Source organism: Lithobates pipiens, unplaced genomic scaffold (assembly GCF_037356315.1).
Source record: "Lithobates pipiens isolate NorthernLeopardFrog02 unplaced genomic scaffold, aLitPip1_a1.2 Scaffold_44, whole genome shotgun sequence".
NCBI classification, from domain to species: domain Eukaryota; kingdom Metazoa; phylum Chordata; class Amphibia; order Anura; family Ranidae; genus Lithobates; species Lithobates pipiens.
In genome coordinates, this window is record NW_027507870.1 from 3,812,948 (window position 1) to 3,830,967 (window position 18,020).

Here is an 18,020-nt window from a genome sequence, read left to right on the forward strand (position 1 = left end):
GCTGCAAAGAAGCCGCTTGTAGGACTTTTTTTGACGCCTCCTGCCAGCGCAGCGCCTCGGTGTGAAAGCACTCGGGGCTTTTACATTGGGATTGCAGTTGCAGCTTCTTTCAGACGCTTTTTTTTAACGCTAAAGCGCATGAAAAACGCCCCAGTGTGAAAGGGATCTCGGTGTGAAAGCACTCGGGGCTTTTACATTGGGATTGAAGTTGCGGCTTCTTTCAGGTGCTTTTTTTAACGCTAAAGCGCATGAAAAACGCCTGAAAAATGCCCCAGTGTGAAAGGGGTCTTATTATTTTTTATTGCCTTTTTTGCTTAATTAATTTGTGTGATACCAATGTTATTTATTTATTATGTACCATACACTTATTCATTTATTTGCGTGTATATTAAGTACTCAGGTATTTCACATTAATTTGGTTAGTTAAATAGGGGTAGTGGCGCAGCTTTCCAAATCTTTCCATCTTTACATATGAAAACTTCTTTGCCACTAGAAATCAAAAATACCCTCAAATTGAATTCCTGCTGGGAGACATTGGGTTGCACTATATCCTACTGATTAATTGCCTATTTGCAATTATGAGTGGTACATGTGATTTTTTTTTTTTCTTTTTTTATTATGTTATTTAAGTTGTTATGGTTACACTTTTTTCTTTTTCCTTTTTTCTCTTGAGAGAGTTATAGCTAAGTATATTCTTGGAAATAAGGGAACAACACAACAAGTAAAGTATTATGAAGATTAATCAGTTGGTGGCGTATATGGCATTGCAAAATGATGCGACTCTGTGGTCTGTGGCACCGTTTGATTCCATTGGGGTGGTGCCTGGAGCACGGAGTCCTTAGGGCCGGTTCACTCAGCGAGGCGCGGCGAGGCGTCTCCGACTTGCCTCGCCGCGACCTGCGGGGATCTCAGCGGCGACTTGCAGAGGACTTCTGTATAGAAGTCAATGCAAGTCGCCCCCGAAGTCGCCCAGAAGTAGTACAGGAACCTTTTTTCTGAGTCGGAGCGACTCGAGTCGCTCCTCTCAGAACGGTTCCATTGTACTGAACGGGGGCGACTTGCGGGAGCGAGGCGAGGCGAGCCGTGTCGCCTCGCATCGCCTCGCTGTGTGAACCGGCCCTTACTGTACCTGTAGCATAAATTCAAAACCAACGTAACCAATTAATTTTACACAAAGGAAGAACTCCTTTTCTTCAAACTTACTTGATGTACCATTGATATCCCCATGGAGGGGTCTTGTGTATTTGACAACAATATGTAACTCTCTGCATTATTGTTACTATTTTTATGTACCTGTTAAAATTTCAATAAAAACTAATTGAAAAGAAAAGCTCCCATCTGACTTTTTCTGATGGAAATTCCGCTCGTGTGTACGCGGCATTACAGTAAAGAACCTTCTACGTAGTTTAAGGTTAAACCTCTTTTCTTCTAGTTTAATTCCTTATACTTATGTAGCATTAACCCCCAAAGGAGATGCTGGTTGATTTCGGGCTCTCCTTGTTGCACGTCTAGGGGATGTCCCGTGGTAGATGGCCCAGTAACTTGAGACTGACAATAGATCCACTTGAATGGATTTTATTTGTAAAGCTCAGACAATTGAACAGTCTTTCAACTTGGGATCAGAGGGTTGGGAAGGAAGTTCAGGTACTCTTAGCCCTTGTACACACGGTCGGAGATTCCGTCGGAATGTGTCCTATCGGACCGTGTCGTCGGATAATCTGACTGTGTGTGGTATGCATCGGATTGATTCCGTCGGAATATCCGTCGGACCCAATTTTCCAACATGTTGGAAATATTTCCCAACCAACTGGGCCGGTCGGACCTAATACGATCATGTGTAGAGAATTCCGATCGGACAAAGTGCCACGCATGCTCAGATCAAATTCCTACATCAAAGCTATTGGCTACTAGCCTGAACGTAGTCCCATCGTAACGAAATTACGTCATCACGTTCTGAAAGATCGGATTTTTCGCCAACTTTGTCCGACCGTGTGTATGCAACAGTTTCGGACAAAATCCGTCGCACAAAATCCGACGGGCAAAATCCGACGGATTTGGTTGTGGAAATCTCCGACCATGTGTACAGGGGCTTAGCCCTTGTACACACGGTCGGAGATTCCGACAACCAAATCCGTTGGATTTTGTCTGACGGATTTTGTCCGAAACTGTTGCATACACACGGTCGGACAAAGTTGTCGGAAAATCCGACGTGATTACGTTATTTCGTTATGACGGGACTACGATCACGCTAGTAGCCAATAGCTTTGGTGTAGGAATTTGATCTGAGCATGCGTGGTAAGCTGACTCGGAATTCTCTACACATGATCGGAGTATGTCCTATCGGAGCATTTTGTCAGAAAATTTTACCAACAAGTTGGAAAACTTGGTCCGTCGGATACTCCGTCCGATGGAGACCACACGCAGTCGGATTATCCGACAAAATGGTCCGATCGGACACATTTCGTCGGAATCTCCGACCGTGTGTACAAGGGCTTAGTGTCAAAGTAAAAAAAAAAACATTGAAGAACTTGCTTACTTTGACTGCATCCAGGTTGGATGATCACTCAGGTTGGACAGTTCCTCTCACAAGGCCTAGCAGCCAACTTGTTTCTCACTCAGGAACAAAGTCTCTGCCACAGATGTTGTAGAACATACAAGATAAGGCCCCTTTCACACATGCGGACAGTATGTCTGTATTTCATCCATCCGTTTGCGTATGAAATACGGACATACATGCATCCCTATGGGATAGCGGGTGTCTGCAGGTGAACATCCGCAGACACCCGCTATTGTCCGCCTCCGCAATTGTCCGATTCTGCAGACGGAGGAAAATCCTATTTTTCTATCCGTCTGCAGCGCGGATCGGATGAACACGGACAGACGGTCCGTGCTCATCCGATCCCCATAGAGGAGAGCGGAGAGCTGACAGGGCGGTCCCTGCACAGTGTGCGGAGACCGCCCTGTCCGCCGCCGGCTCAGCGGGGACAACTGAGCGATCCTCACTGAGCGAGCGGATCATCACGGGGCGGATCATTACTGATCCGCCCCGTGTGAAAGGGGCCTTAGTCTCTGCCACAGACGTTGTTGCAGAACACGTAGGAAAACTAAGCTGTAGAACACTTGTAGGATACCTGGATCTTTCAGCCTGCTTGGCGATATCCACAAGACCGGATTCTCTCGGGTACTTCAGCCCTTCCAGGCTCTTGCTAAGAAAACCAACCCGTACGTGGTCTTCTTCTGAAGAGTCCTCCCCTGGAATGCTTGAAGTACACTGGGTCTCTCCCAAACTGGAGACAGCACCCAACCACCTCAGAATCCTTGTTTAGTTTCCCAGCCCAGAGACATTAAAGTCGGGTGGATCCGCACCCCAGGCCATAGCCTTCCTGGGGGCTGGTCAGGAGGACCAGGACCATGAAGTCAGCACATCATTCTGGACCGGAACCCAAATCACGTGACCTCCGCATCTTAAATACACTCTCCCAGAAAGCACAGCGAGAGCGCCCATCCCACTGTGCGGGCTCTGAGACAGAGTAACTTAAGCACCCAACCAGACCATAGTTCCACGCCTGCCAGAAGAGACAGCGCCCCCTGTGGCCAGGCTGAACATCTCACAGTCTAGTTAGACTGATGCTGAGGCCCAATTTAGAAAAAATAAACCCAAACCAAACTGCAGTTTAGGCAACTTTAACTTTAGAAAAAACGTATAGCGCATGCTCTTCAGGAGCCACTGCTACACTTACTTACTTTACTACAGTAAAAAGTACTTTCCTCTGACCTCCTTTTTATTTTCCCCAATCAGTGGTAAGTGGTGACCACACTCCAGAAACGCCAGGAACCGCACTGTGTTATATCATATACCTAATCTTCCTTTCCAGGGCTATCCAATGGAGAATCCATAAAGTGTCGCATGGGGAAAAAGAATGTCCCTGTCACATGCAGTGATGATCACCACAGCCTTAGGAAAGGCGATGAGAAGGAGATTCATCTACAGTGTGATAAAAGAGAAATAATCTGCCCAATAATCCCAGGAATAGACAATGTGAGCATTGATATGAAAAAATCCCAGAAAATCAAATGCCAGACAAAGGCGAGACAAGGAAAATGTGGCAAGAAATGTAAAACGCACTGTTTTCCGATAGAAAGCACCCTCTACATATCAGCCCTCCCAGGTAAGTTTCTTTAAAGCTGATGTTAATTCTGCTTATATTGACGACCTGTAAAGAATCCTCTATGGACTGTTTCGGGTACTGTCACTTTGAGGATGTGTGCAATTTTGAGGCTTGACATATTTGGAATTTTATTTACTAAATGCAACTTCATTTTTATATTTTGCAACAGAAAATGGGTATTATATTGTGTTTGCACGGAAAATTCGTTACAAAAAAATATTCATTTGATTAAAAGTATTACCACCATTTTATTTAACAGGGTCTCTGCTTTCAGAAAATATGTAATCAACTAGAAACCCATAAGTGCAGCGCTAAATAATGTATAAAATGATTATATACATCTAATCACAAAAGGTATGCAAAAAAACACCAAACCAAAAGAGCGCAAATTGAAACGTTCATGATAAATACAGTCCACAAACAGCCATCAAGGAAGTGTCCATATGGAACCCAAAATACCCAAGGGTGCTTGAAATGAGAATGTAAATCCACAAATGCGGATTGGCCACCGGCGTGACAACCCCACCACCATGGATAGTAATATTGCGCTTACCAGAAAGTGTGGACCCAATGACCTTACGGCAATCAGTCACACAAGCAGGGATGGTTACACATCAACCATGGACAGCCCTATAAGGATGCCAGGTTTGATGAAATGCGTCAGGGTCCAGCTTCTACCAAGGTCATTCCATACTACAAGCGCTGTTTATTTCACTTTTTTGTACATTTAACCACCTCCCGACCAGCGCACGACGATGTACGTCGACAGAATGGCACGGGCAGGCATATTGGCGTACATGTACGTCCAATATTCGTTGCCACCATGCCATCGGGAGCGCGCCGCCGGCGGCGCGCTCCCGCGCTGGTCGGGACCCCCGTGAGTCCGGTCGCGGGACCCGCGGACTCGATCGCCGTGGGCATCCCCGCGATCGTCTCACGGAGCGGCCGAATGGAGGAAATGCTGTATAAACAACATTTTTCCATTCTGCCTAGCAACTAGTGACGCTGATCTCTGCTCCATGTGATTGGAGCAGAGATCAGTGTACACTAAATGAAAGCCCAACCCCCCCCACAGTTAGTAACACACCCCTAGGAACACTTAACCCCTACACTGCCGCCCACTGGTTAACCCTTTCACTGCCAGTGTCATTTACACAGGAATCACTGCATTTATATAGCAGTGATTACTGTATAAATGACAATGGTCCCAAAAATGTGTCAAAAATGTCCGATGGGTCCCCCACAATGTCGCAGTCACAATAAAAATCGCAGATCGCCGCCATTACTAGTAAAAAAAAAAATAATAAAAAATTATTAATAAAAATGCTATAAAACTATCCCTATTTTGTAAACGCTATAACTTTTGCGCAAACCAATTAATAATCGCTTATTGCGATTTTTTTTACCAAAAATATGTAGAAGAATACGTATCGGCCTAAACTGAGGGAAAAAAATGTTTTTTATATATTTTTGGGGGATATTTATTATTACAAAAAGTAAAAAATAATGCGTTTTTTTCAAAATTATCGCTCTATTTTTGTTTATAGCGCAAAAAATAAAAACCGCAGGGGTGATCAAATACCACCAAAAGAAAGCTCTATTTGTGGGAAAAAAAGGACGTCAATTTTGTTTGGGAGCCACGTCGCACGACCACGCAATTGTCAGTTAAAGCGACGCAGTGCCGAATCGCAAAAAGTGGTCTGGTCTTTGACCAGCAAATTGGTCCGGTCTGAAAGTGGTTAAATAAAATGTGTCTAAATTTGAGAACCCGCTAGCCAACATTTGTTGGGCGGAAAGTCCGAAAACAAATGTTCAACGGAGTGTACGCACGGTCGCACTTTTTCGCCAACAAGCTCACATCGAACATTCGTTGTTAGAAAAATCCAGTCGTGTGTACGGGGCAATAGTGCAATACCATTAAAGCCCCGTACACACTATCAGATTATCTGCTGAGTTTTTCCTTCAGATTTACCAAAACCATGTAGTAGAAGGGCCGGCCTGATTGCATACAAATTGAAACTCCTAAGATTTGACCTCATATTATATGGTTTTGGTAAATCTGAAGGAAAAAGTCAGCAGATAATCTGATAGTGTGTATGGGGCTTTAATGGTATTGCACTATTGCCCCGTACACACGATTGGATTTTTCCAAACAACAAATGTTCGATGTGAGCTTGTTGGCGGAAAAGTCCGACCGTGTGTACGCTCCATTGAACATTTGTTTTCGGACTTTCCGCCCAACAAATGTTGGCTTGCGGGTTCTCAAATTTTCTGCCAACCAGAGGCGTACTAAGTAGGGGGCGGGGGGTGCGGGCCGCCCCGGGTACTACACACTGGGGGGGTGTCAGGCCGGCACCCCCCTCCGCGATTATAGCGGTGGCAGCGCTGCGGGATAGCACAGTGACAGGCGCACGCAGGGAGAGGAGAGCTTGCCAAGCTTATCTATCCAGTTGTGATGCAAGGGGGAGGGGGTGTGCGGGGGGTGCAGGGTGACAGCGGTGCTCCTTCCATCCCCTCCTCTCACGGCCGCGGGCTGTCTGTCTGTGCGATCACGGATGTCACACAGGCAGGTACAGCCGAGCAGCCGCCTCCCCCTCCTCTCTGTTTATGTGTAAACAGGGGGAGGGGATCTACTGACTCAGATCCCCACCCAGTGCTGAGCATGTGCCGCCGCGCTGATCTGAGGTACTGAAGGGGGGGGCTGCACTGAACGGGGGGGGGGGCTGCACTGAACGTGGGGGGGCTGCACTGAACGTGGGGGGGCTGCACTGAACGGGGGGGCTGCACTGAAGGGGGGGGCTGCACTGAACGGGGGGGGGGGGGCTGCACTGAACGGGGGGGGCTGCACTGAACGGGGGCTACACTGAAGGGGGGGCTACACTGAATGGGGGGGCTGCACTGAACGGGGGGAGCTGCACTGAACGGGGGGAGCTGCACTGAACGGGGGGGGCTGCACTGAATGGGGGCTACACTGAAGAGGGGGGCTGCACTGAATGGGGGCTACACTGAAGAGGGGGGCTACACTGAATGGGGGGTCTGCACTGAAGGGGGGGTCTGTGTAACATGCAGGGGGTCCAGAGCTGCAGGGTGCTGTGTAATGTAAAGGGGTCCAGAGGATCAGGGTGTTGTGTAATGTAAAGGGGCCAAGAGGCGCAGGGGGCTGTGTAATGTAAAGGGGTCAAGAGATGCAGGGTCTTGTGTAATGTAAAGGGGTCCAGAGGGGCAGGGTGTTGTGTAATGTAAAGGGGTCCAGAGGTACAGGGTCTTGTGTAATGTAAAGGGGTCCAGAGGGGCAGGGTCTTGTGTAATGTAAAGGGGTCCAGAGGGACAGGGTGTTGTGTAATGTAAAGGGGTCCAGAGGTGCAGGGTGCTGTGTAATGTAAAGGGGTCCAGAGCTACAGGATGATGTGTAATGTAAAGGGGTCCAGAGCTGCAGGGTGTTGTGTAATGTAAAGGGGTCCAGAGATGCAGGGTGCTGTGTAATGTAAAGGGGTCCAGAGGTTCAGGGTGCTATGTAATGTAAAGAGGTCCAGGAGGGCAGGGTGCTATGTAATGTAAAGGGGTCCCAACGTGCAGGGTGCTGTGTAATGTAAAGGGGTCCAGAGGTTCAGGGTGCTATGTAATGTAAAGGGGTCCAGAAGGGCAGGGTGCTATGTAATCTAAAGGGTCCCAGAGCTGCAGGGTGTTGTGTAATGTAAAGGGGCCCAGAGGTGCAGGGTGCTGTGTAATGTAAAGGGATCCAGAGGTGCAGTTGTGGAGAGAGGGTACGCAGTAGTGACAAAGAGAAATTGAAGGATGCAGGTGGCACAGTGGGGCATTTTTTAAATTTTAATGGGGGGGGGGGTGCCAGATATAGGATCCGCCCCGGGTGCCAAATGCTCCAGGTACGCCCCTGCTGCCAACAAATGTTTGTTGTCGGACTTTCCGATCGTGTGAACACGAGTCCGCTGGCCAAAAGTCCATGCATGCTCGGAATCAAGTACGAGCCGGAGAAATAACTAGCGTTTTTAACCACTTCAATACCGGGGGGGGCACTTAAACCCCCTTCCTGCCCAGACCAATTTTGAGCTTTCAGCGCTGTCGCACTTTGAATGACAATTGCGTGGTCATGCTACACTGTACCCAACTGACATTTTTATCATTTTTTTCCCCACAAATAGAGCTTTCTTTTGGTGGTATTTGATCATGTCTACGGTTTTTATTTTTTGCTAAACAAATAAAAAAATACCGAAAATTTAGAAAAAAAAATGTTTTTTTTTGTTTCAGTTTCAAAACTTTGTAAATAAGTAAGTTTTCTCCTTCACTGATGGGGTTACACTGATGGGCACTGATAAGGCGGCACTGATGGGCACCAATGAGGTGGCACCAATGAAGTGGCACTCATATGTGGCACTGATAGGCGGCACTGACGGGTGGAACTGATGGGCGACACGGATGGGCACTGATAGGTGGCACAAATTGGCACTGATAGCTGGCACGGATTGGCATGGGTGGGCAGCATGGATAGGCGGTACAGATGGGCATGGATAGGCGGCACAGATGGGCATGGATAGGCAGCACAGATGGGCACTGATAGGCGGCACAGATGGGCACTGATAGGCGGCACGGATGGGCACTGATAGGCGGCACAGGTGGGCACTGATAGGCGGCACAGGTGGGCACTGATAGGCGGCATTGTATTACATTATACTGTACTAATGGATGCCAATCAGTGCCAAACAATAATGCATGCCAATCAGTGATGCCCATTGTGGACACTGGCATCCATTATGGGCACTGTTTGCCATCCATTGTGGGCACTGACTGGCATCCCTGGTGGTCTAGGGAGGATTACCTTGTAATGGGTATTCCTGGTGGTCTGGTGGCGTCCCTGGTGGTCCAGTGTGGGCATCGTCGGGGGGGCTACGCTGATAATCGATCAGCACAGACCCCCCCTGACAGACGCGAGTGAGGAAAAGCCGATCACCGGATTTTCCTATTTACACTGTGATCAGCCGTGATTGGACACGGCTGATCACGTGGTAAAGCGTCTCCATCAGAGACTCTTTACAGAGATCTTTACAGAGATCGTAGTTGCCGGGTGTCAGACTGACGCCCCGCAACAACGATCGCCGCGATGCGTGCCCCCAGCCGCTCAAAATCCTGATCACGTCATATGACGTCCGGTCAGGATTTTGAAACCACTTTGCCGCCGTCTATCTGCTATAGGGCGGGCAGCAAGTGGTTAATGGAGACATCACGTACGTCTTGTACGCCACTACGTTCGTAATTGTGGGCCCACATTTGTGTGTATGCAAGACAGGTTGGAGCCAACATCCTTCGAACAAAAATCCAAGGTTTTCATTGTCGGAAAGTCCGGTCGTGTGTCCGGGGCATATGTGCGACTACTTGGCTTGTTTCCACATATGTGTTTGAACTGGGAGACATGGTCCATCTAAGGAGAAGTCCATTCCTACTGGAACCTAGGGAATTTGTGGGATCCATACCATCCATACTGGAGACACCTGAGCAATTGGGTGTCCATATTTGTTGTGTAATCATCCCTGCTTGTGTGACTGATTGCTGTAAGGTCATTGGGTCGACACTTTCTGGTAAGAGCAATATTACTATCCATGGTGGTGGGGTTGTCACACCGGTGGCCAATCCGCATTTGTGGGTTTCCAATCTCATTTCAAGCACTCTTGGGGATTTCGGTTCCATATGGACACTTCCTTGATGGCTCTTTGTGGACTGTATTCATTATGAGCGTTTCTATTTGCACTCATTTGGTTTGATGTTTGTACATACCTTTTGTTATATATGTTCATGTATATAATCACTTTATACATTATTTAGCACTGCACTTATGGGTTTCTTCTAGCTTATGTCAACTGTGGTGCATCTTACCAAAAGTGAAAGGTGAGGCTGCTTACCTCTCTGTGTTGTCCGACAGATGAACCCGGATCACAAGGCTGGAAAAACAAACTTACCAATATTACGGAAGGTATGTATATTTTAAAATGTGCATTTTAAAACAGCAAATAGTAGTACCAGAACCCGTGTCTGTATTTGCTTCCTGTGATCTATGGTACAACAAAACTTATCCCCTGTACACACGTTCGGACATTCTGCCAACCAAATCCGTCGGATTTTGTCCGTCGGATTTTGTCCGTCGGATCTTGTCGGAAACTGTTGCATACACACGGTCGGACTAAGTTGGCGAAAAATCCGATCATTCAGAACGTGATGACGTAATTTCGTTACGATGGGACTACATTCAGGCTAGTAGCCAATAGCTTTGATGTAGGAATGTGATCTGAGCATGCGTGGCACTTGGTCCGATCGGAATTCTCTACACATGATCGGAGTATGTCCGATCAAACCAGTTGGTCGGAAAATATTTCCAACATGTTGTATTATCCGACGACACGGTCCGATAGGACACATTCCGACGGATTCTCCGACCGTGCGTACAAGGGCTTAGACCAAAAAATTGCGCCTGAAAAATGGCTCCCCCCGCATTCGCAAGGTGAAAGCCCGAGTGCTTTCACACTAAGCCGATGCGCTGGCAGGACATAAAAAAAAAACTCCTACAAGCAGCATCTTTGTATACACCGCTCCTCCACCGCTCCTGCCCATTGAACTGAATGGGCAGCGCCTCCGAACTGTGGCGGCACTTTGCGGGTGGTTTTAACCCCTTTTCGGCCACTAGCGGGGGTTAAAGAGGAAGTAAACCCCGCCAAAAAAAAATTCACATTTTCAAATGTTTGGATATTTATTAACATCAGCAATCATAATATCTATAAATAATCCAAAAACGAGCGTTATAAATACCTTTTTTAGAAGTTTTATATTACACTATCTTCCGGGTATCGCCCGCGCCATTGTTAGTGCTGATTTTAGAAGCTTTTTGCGGACGTCATTTCCGCCCTTAGTTGGTGTCCCTCATGAAACCTCGCACATGCGCCGTAGCGTCATAACCAAGCCTCGATCTCGATTGCCGTTACTACGGCAACAGCATTTCATCACATGAAATGCCAGTCAAGGCTGTAATATATGTAGTGAACAGCATAGCTGTTTCCTTATATATATTTAAACGCATGACCAATTTATTACTCGAACATAGGCATTATAGATTTATTAAACTTAACCACTTGCCGACCGGCGCACGACGATGTACGTCCTATTTTTTGAAGAGGGATATCTCGGTAACGGCAGCAGCTGCTGCCACAACCGAGATATCCATCTCTTCAGGCGGCGGTCGGCTGTACGATAACGGTGGTCTCCGCGGCGCATTCGCCGCGAGATCACCGCTATCGGCGGCGGGAGAGGTGCCACCCCCCCTCCCGATCGGGTCCTTCCGTCTGCTGGGCATAGAGACAAGTGAGACTAAGATGGCCCCCCACTCGTCTCTATACCATAGGAGGGCGGAAGCGACGTCAAAACGTCACTTCCGTCACTTCCGCCCATACCTCTTAAAGGTATATTTATTTTTTTAAATGTCAGATTTTTTTTTTTTTTTTTGCATTTTAGCCCAAATATGAGATCTGAGGACCTTTTGACCCCCCAGATCTCATATTTAAGAGGACCTGTCATGCTTTTTTCTATTACAAGGGATGTTTACATTCCTTGTAATAGGAATAAAAGTGATCCATTTTATTTTTATTTTTTAAAAAGTGTAAAAATAAATAAAATAAATAAGAAAAAAAAATAAAAAATTTTTAAAAACACCCCGTTACGACGAGCTTGCGCACAGAAGCGAGCGCATACGTGAGTAGCGCCCGCATATGAAAACGGTGGTCAAACCACACATGTGAGGTATCGCCGCGATCGGTAGAGCGAGAGCAATAATTCTAGCTCTAGACCTCCTCTGTAACGCAAAAAATGCAACCTGTAGAATTTTTTAAATGTCGTTTATGGAGATTTTTGAGGCTAAAAGTTTGACGCCATTCCACGAGCGGGCGCAATTTTGAAGCGTGACATGTTGGGTATCAATTTACTCGGCATACCATTATCTTTCACAGTATAAAAAAAAATTGGGCTAATTTTACTGTTGTCTTATTTTTTTTATTCAAAAAAGTGCATTTTTTCCAAAAAAAGTGCGCTTCTAAGACCGCTGCGCAAATACGGTGTGAAAAAAAGTATTTCAATGACCGCCATTTTATTCTCTAGGGTGTTAGAAAAAAAACAATATAAAATGTTTGGGGGTTCTAAGTAATTTTCTAGCAAAAAAAAAAACTGTTTTAAACACGGAAACACCAAGTCCGAAAAAGAGGCCTGGTCCTTAAGTGGTTAATATAGATGTAATAACCTGGAAAAACTATATTTAAAAAAACATTAAAGAAGAAAATTTGGTTTTCTATTTTCTCTGCTCTGATTCACTCCCCTGCGTGACGTCTTGTTCAGTCACAAGGGGGAGTATCAGAAAGAGCAGAATGATATCTACATCGCGAGACTTCTCCTCGTCAGAGGAGAATCTCACGTACATTGCAATGCAGGCAAGCCGAAAAAAACACACGCGGCATAGGATACATGCCACGTTTGAAAGTCCATACTGCGCAATCGCGCATGACGTCATGGACCATAAAAAGGCGATTTTTATCAAAACTAAACAAGTAAGTGCACTTTCTCAGGCAGCAATCAGCTGCCTGTGTTAAGTAGTAGCTGACAAGCTAAACATGCATCTGAGGGTTTACAACCACTTTAAAAGCAACCCGCTAGCGGCCAAAAACCTCGACAAAAATTACAGTAAAGCTCGGCTAAAAATAGCGGCGATTTACCGCCGACGTCTCGGTGTGAAAGCACCCTTAAAAGAGAAATAAAAGAGAAATAAAGAAAAGAGGGCACACCAGCCTTGTGCATTATTCTTTGATGTGTTTTTATATATATATATATATATATATATATATAAAAATAACGAAATAAAAACTATTCACAAGCATGTGAAAGAAAACTTTTGACTGCTAGGATACCCCTATCCTGGAGGGCAGCACGGCCTGAGACACTATCCCTCACGAACGATAGACCACCCGATTAACACACTTGTGCACAAGTATATTTGTTTGCTGTACAACAGAACTTACTTGGGGAGGTCCACACTGTGAGGCTTCATTCTAATACTGGGAGCTTGCAGAGAAGAGGGGAGACTAAGTAAGCCATTAGGGGGGTGACCAACATTCCATACCTACCTATTTATAACAATAACCCCTGGAAGAGCTGCTGGATTTGGCTGGACATCCCATCTTTTCAACTGGTGATATGTCCTTTATTTAAAACCTAAATGCTGAACGACCTACTGAGGGTGACTGTCATACTTTTACCCTGTCAATCTTCTTGTGGAATTTTTTAGCTCAGTTGAGTTTGGGGGGACAGGATACCCAAAATGTGCAGCAGACAGTTCCCTCCACTGAATAGTATCTTGTAGTATCTTTAATCTCTACCATAGGCTAATACATATTGAGCATGACATATGGAAAGCTACCTTTTTGTATCTTCAGCCCCTTTCATAGTAGTGGACCTTTAAGCCAAGACCAAAAATATGTAATAGTGGACCTTTGAGCTAAGACAAGGATTTAGTAGAAATGGATCTTTGAACTGAAACACGCATTTAGTAGAAGTGGACATTTGAGCTAAGACCAGCACATGGTGATAGTGAACCTTTCAGCCAAGACCAGCAACTGGTAGAAGTGGACCTATGAGTTGGGATTAGCATTTACAACATAGTAAAAGTGGGCAGTTGAGCAACGACAAGCAATTGATAGTAGTGGATCTTTCAGCCAAGACTAGAAATTGATAGTAGTGGACCTTTCAGCCAAGACCAGAAATTGATAGTAGTGGAGCTTTCAGCCAAGACTAGCAATTGATAGTAGTGGACCTTTCAGCCAAGACTAGCAATTGATAGTAGTGGATCTTTCAGCCAAGACCAGAAATTGATAGTAGTGGAGCTTTCAGCCAAGACTAGCAATTGGTAGTAGTGGACCTTTCAGCCAAGACTAGCAATTGATAGTAGTGGACCTTTCAGCCAAGACTAGCAATTGATAGTAGTGGACCTTTCAGCCAAGACTCGCAATTGGTAGTAGTGGACCTTTCAGCCAAGACCAGCAATTGGTAGTAGTGGACCTTTCAGCCAAGACTAGCAATTGATAGTAGTGGACCTTTCAGCCAAGACTAGCAATTGATAGTAGTGGACCTTTCAGCCAAGACTAGCAATTGATAGTAGTGGACCTTTCAGCCAAGACTAGCAATTGATAGTAGTGGACCCTTCAGCCAAGACTAGCAATTGATAGTAGTGGACCTTTCAGCCAAGACTAGCAATTGATAGTAGTGGACCTTTCAGGCAAGACTAGCAATTGGTAGTAGTGGACCTTTCAGCCAAGACTAGCAATTGGTAGTAGTGGACCTTTCAGCCAAGACTAGCAATTGATAGTAGTGGACCTTTCAGCCAAGACTAGCAATTGATAGTAGTGGACCTTTCAGCCAAGACTAGCAATTGATAGTAGTGGACCTTTCAGCCAAGACTAGCAATTGGTAGTAGTGGACCTTTCAGCCAAGACTAGCAATTGGTAGTAGTGGACCTTTCAGCCAAGACTAGCAATTGATAGTAGTGGACCTTTCAGCCAAGACTAGCAATTGGTAGTAGTGGACCTTTCAGCCAAGACTAGCAATTGGTAGTAGTGGACCTTTCAGCCAAGACTAGCAATTGATAGTAGTGGACCTTTCAGCCAAGACTAGAATTTGATAGTAGTGGACCCTTCAGCCAAGACTAGAAATTGATAGTAGTGGACGTTTCAGCCAAGACTAGCAATTGATAGTAGTGGACCTTTCAGCCAAGACTAGCAATTGGTAGTAGTGGACCTTTTAGCCAAGACCAAAAATTGATAGTAGTGGACCTTTCAACCAAGACCAGAAATTGATAGTAGTGGAGCTTTAAGCCAAGACCAGAAATTGGTAGTAATGAACCTTTGAGCCAAGACCAGCTGTTGGTAGCAGTGAATCTTTGAGCTCAGGCCAGCTATTGGTAGCAGTGGAGCATTGAGCCAAGACCAGCACATGGTAGTAGTGAACCTTTCAACCAAGAACAGAAACTGGTAAAAGTGGACCTTTGAGGCGAGATCAGCATTTACAACATAGTAGAAGTAGACCTTTGAGCTAAATCTAGCAATTGGTAGTATTGGATCTTTGTGCTGATAACAGTAACTAGTAGCAGTAGACCTTTGAGCGAACATAGTAATTGGTAGTAGTAGTCAGTGGCGGCCGGTGGTAATTTTCTTTGGGGTGGGGGGGGGGGGGGGGGGGGCGACAAACATTATCACCCCCTCTGGTCAGTCAGTCCATCAGCGGGTGGGACTGGTGTACTTACCCCATCTATGCGGCACTTCTCCCGGGCTCTCGGCAGTGGCGGCTTTCCCATTCTCCTGCTCTCCACCGGAGACGGCTCTAGCTTCCGTTTCCTCCCTCCTTCTCTGAGGACAATCTGGAGTCTTTTCTTTTTGACCAATCAGAAAACAGGTCTCACACCTGCTTCTGGTTGGCCGGATTGAGGATCAGTGTTACAACAGTGAATATTCATTCATTGTTGTAACACCTGAATGGGCTCATGGCACAATGCTCTGTGCCACAAGCACCCTATACTTATTCACATAGGGTGGGGGAATCCCGGATTCCGATAAGCCCCTGCCCGCAGACCCCAACAACCAACGGCCAGGGTTGTTGGGAAGAGGCCCTTGTCCTCATCAACATGGGGACAAGGTGCTTTGGGGTGGGAGGGCCGCGCGGCCAAATAAAACACAACACACAAGGGTTAAAAATAATTTATTGCACAGCTCCGGGGGTCTTCTTCCACCTTGGGGGGGTCTTCTCGCCGGACTATCTTCTGCTCTTTTACTAGCGGAGGAGACCGACTTTCTTCTTCGTTGCTGCTGCCTGTGGGTCTTCTTCCGACTTGGGGGGTCTTGTCCCCCTCTTCGGTTCTTCTTGCCGGGCCTCCGCGCCTTCTTCTAGCTCTTTTACCGGCGGTGGCCTGGCCTTCTGTTGCCGCTGTCTTCGCTGCCTTCTGTTCTGTGCTACCTGGAGCCGCATTCAAAATGAACAGACTTTCCTCCGTGTGTGGGCAAGTCCGTTAATTTCAAAAGTAAAGCGGAAAAGTCCTGTGTGTGGGCAGTCCGCTCGTTCGGAAATTTGGCAGACTTTCCGGCAGTTTGTCCGCCAGACTAAGTCCGCCGGATAGTCTGATCGTGTGTACGTGGCATTAGTGACACTCTTTTGGGGACCAGTGGAAACCAATACAGAGATCAGTGTTAAAAAAAAATGCACTGGCATGGAAGGGGTTAACATCAGGGGTAATCAAAGGGTGTGCCTAGGGGGTGCTTTTCTAACTGTGTGGGGGTGAAATGCTGTGACTGGAGGAACACAGAGATCCGTCCGTGTTTGTGCTTAGCAGAAACACAAGATTTCCTCCATCACAAGACTGCCGTTCTGCCTCTCCTGTAGAATGATCGCCGCTGTCAGTGGGCCCACTGATTTCCTCCCTTCATGCCCAGGGTATGTTTTGCTATTCAGCACCTCGCTACTTTAGCTGGCGATTGCGCAGTCCTGCCATGCTGTACCCAAATTATATTTATATAATTTTTTTCCCCCACACAGATAGAGCTTTCTTTTGGTGGTATTTGATCACCACTGGATTTTTTATTTTATTTTACTTAATAAATTTAAAAAAAATACCAAATTTTTTGAAAAAAGAAAAACAAAAAAACAAATAATATTTTCTACTTTCCATGATAAGACATATGCAATAAAATAAAAAATCATTCATCAAAATTGAGGCCAAAATGTATGTCACAAGTGCTGGCAGTGGAGAAAGGGATATCACCGCTGCAGGCAGGTCAGAGTGGTGTGGTGGTGGAGTGGTGGAGTCGTGGTGGTGGAGGAGTGGTGGTGGAGGAGCGGTGGTGGAGGAGCGGTGGAGTGGTGGTGGTGGAGGAGTGGTGGTGGAGGAGCGGTAGAGTGGTGGTAGTGGAGGAGTGGTGGTGGAGGAGTGGTGGTGGTGGAGTGGTGGTGGTGGAGGGGTGGTGGTGGAGGAGCGGTGGAGTGGTGGTGGTGGAGGAGGAGCGGAGGAGTGGTGGTGGAGGAGCGGTGGAGTAGTGGTGGTGGAGGAGTGGTGGTGGAGAAGGAGTGGTGGTGGAGGAGCGGTGGAGTGGTGGTGGTGGAGGAGTGGTGGTGGAGGAGCGGTGGAGTGGTGGTGGAGGAGCGGGGGAGTGGTGGTGGAGGAGCTGAGGAGTGGTGGTGGAGGAGTGGTGGTGGTGGTGGAGGAGGAGCAGAGGAGTGATGGTGGAGGAGTGGTGGTGGAGGAGCGGTGGAGTGGTGGTGGAGGAGGAGTGGTGGTGGAGGAGCGGAGGAGTGGTGGTGGTGGAGGAGTGGTGGTGGAGGAGCGGTGGAGGAGTGGTGGTGGAAGAGTGGTGGAGGAGGTGCGGAGGAGTGGTGGTGGAGGAGTGATGGTGGAGGAGTGATGGTGGAGGAGCGGAGGAGTGGTGGTGGTGGAGGAGCGGAGGAGTGGAGGTGGTGGAGGAGCGGTGGAGTGGTGGTGGTGGAGGAGTGGTGGTGGAGGAGCGGTGGAATGGTGGTGGTGGTGGTGCAGGAGTGGTGGAGGAGGAGTGGAGGAGTGGTGGTGGAGAAGCGGTGGAGTGGTGGTGGTGGAGGATCGGTGGAGTGGTGGTGGAGGAGTGGTGGTGGAGGAGCGGTGGAGTGGTGGTGGTGGAGGAGTGGTGGTGGAGGAGTGGTGGTGGAGGAGCGGAGGAGTGGTGGTGGAGGAGGGGTCTTCTTTCGTCTTGGGGGGTCTTCTCGCCGGACTCCTCCCGTATCTTATGCTCTTTTGCT

The 18,020-nt window shown here is 47.2% G+C and overlaps 1 protein-coding gene across 2 annotated transcripts in view; it reads left to right on the plus strand.

The window, feature by feature from the left end:
* LOC143956894 (uncharacterized) overlaps nt 1-18,020 on the plus strand; it is a 94,414-nt gene that overhangs the window by 19,886 nt on the left and 56,508 nt on the right. Inside the window, exons 2-3 of one of the 2 annotated variants that reach the window (XM_077467062.1) lie at nt 3,876-4,169; nt 10,102-10,152. In XM_077467062.1, coding sequence (XP_077323188.1) covers nt 3,876-4,169; nt 10,102-10,152 — 345 coding nt within the window. The remainder of the gene's footprint in view (nt 1-3,875; nt 4,170-10,101; nt 10,153-18,020) is intronic. The other variant, XM_077467063.1, reaches the window with a different exon arrangement.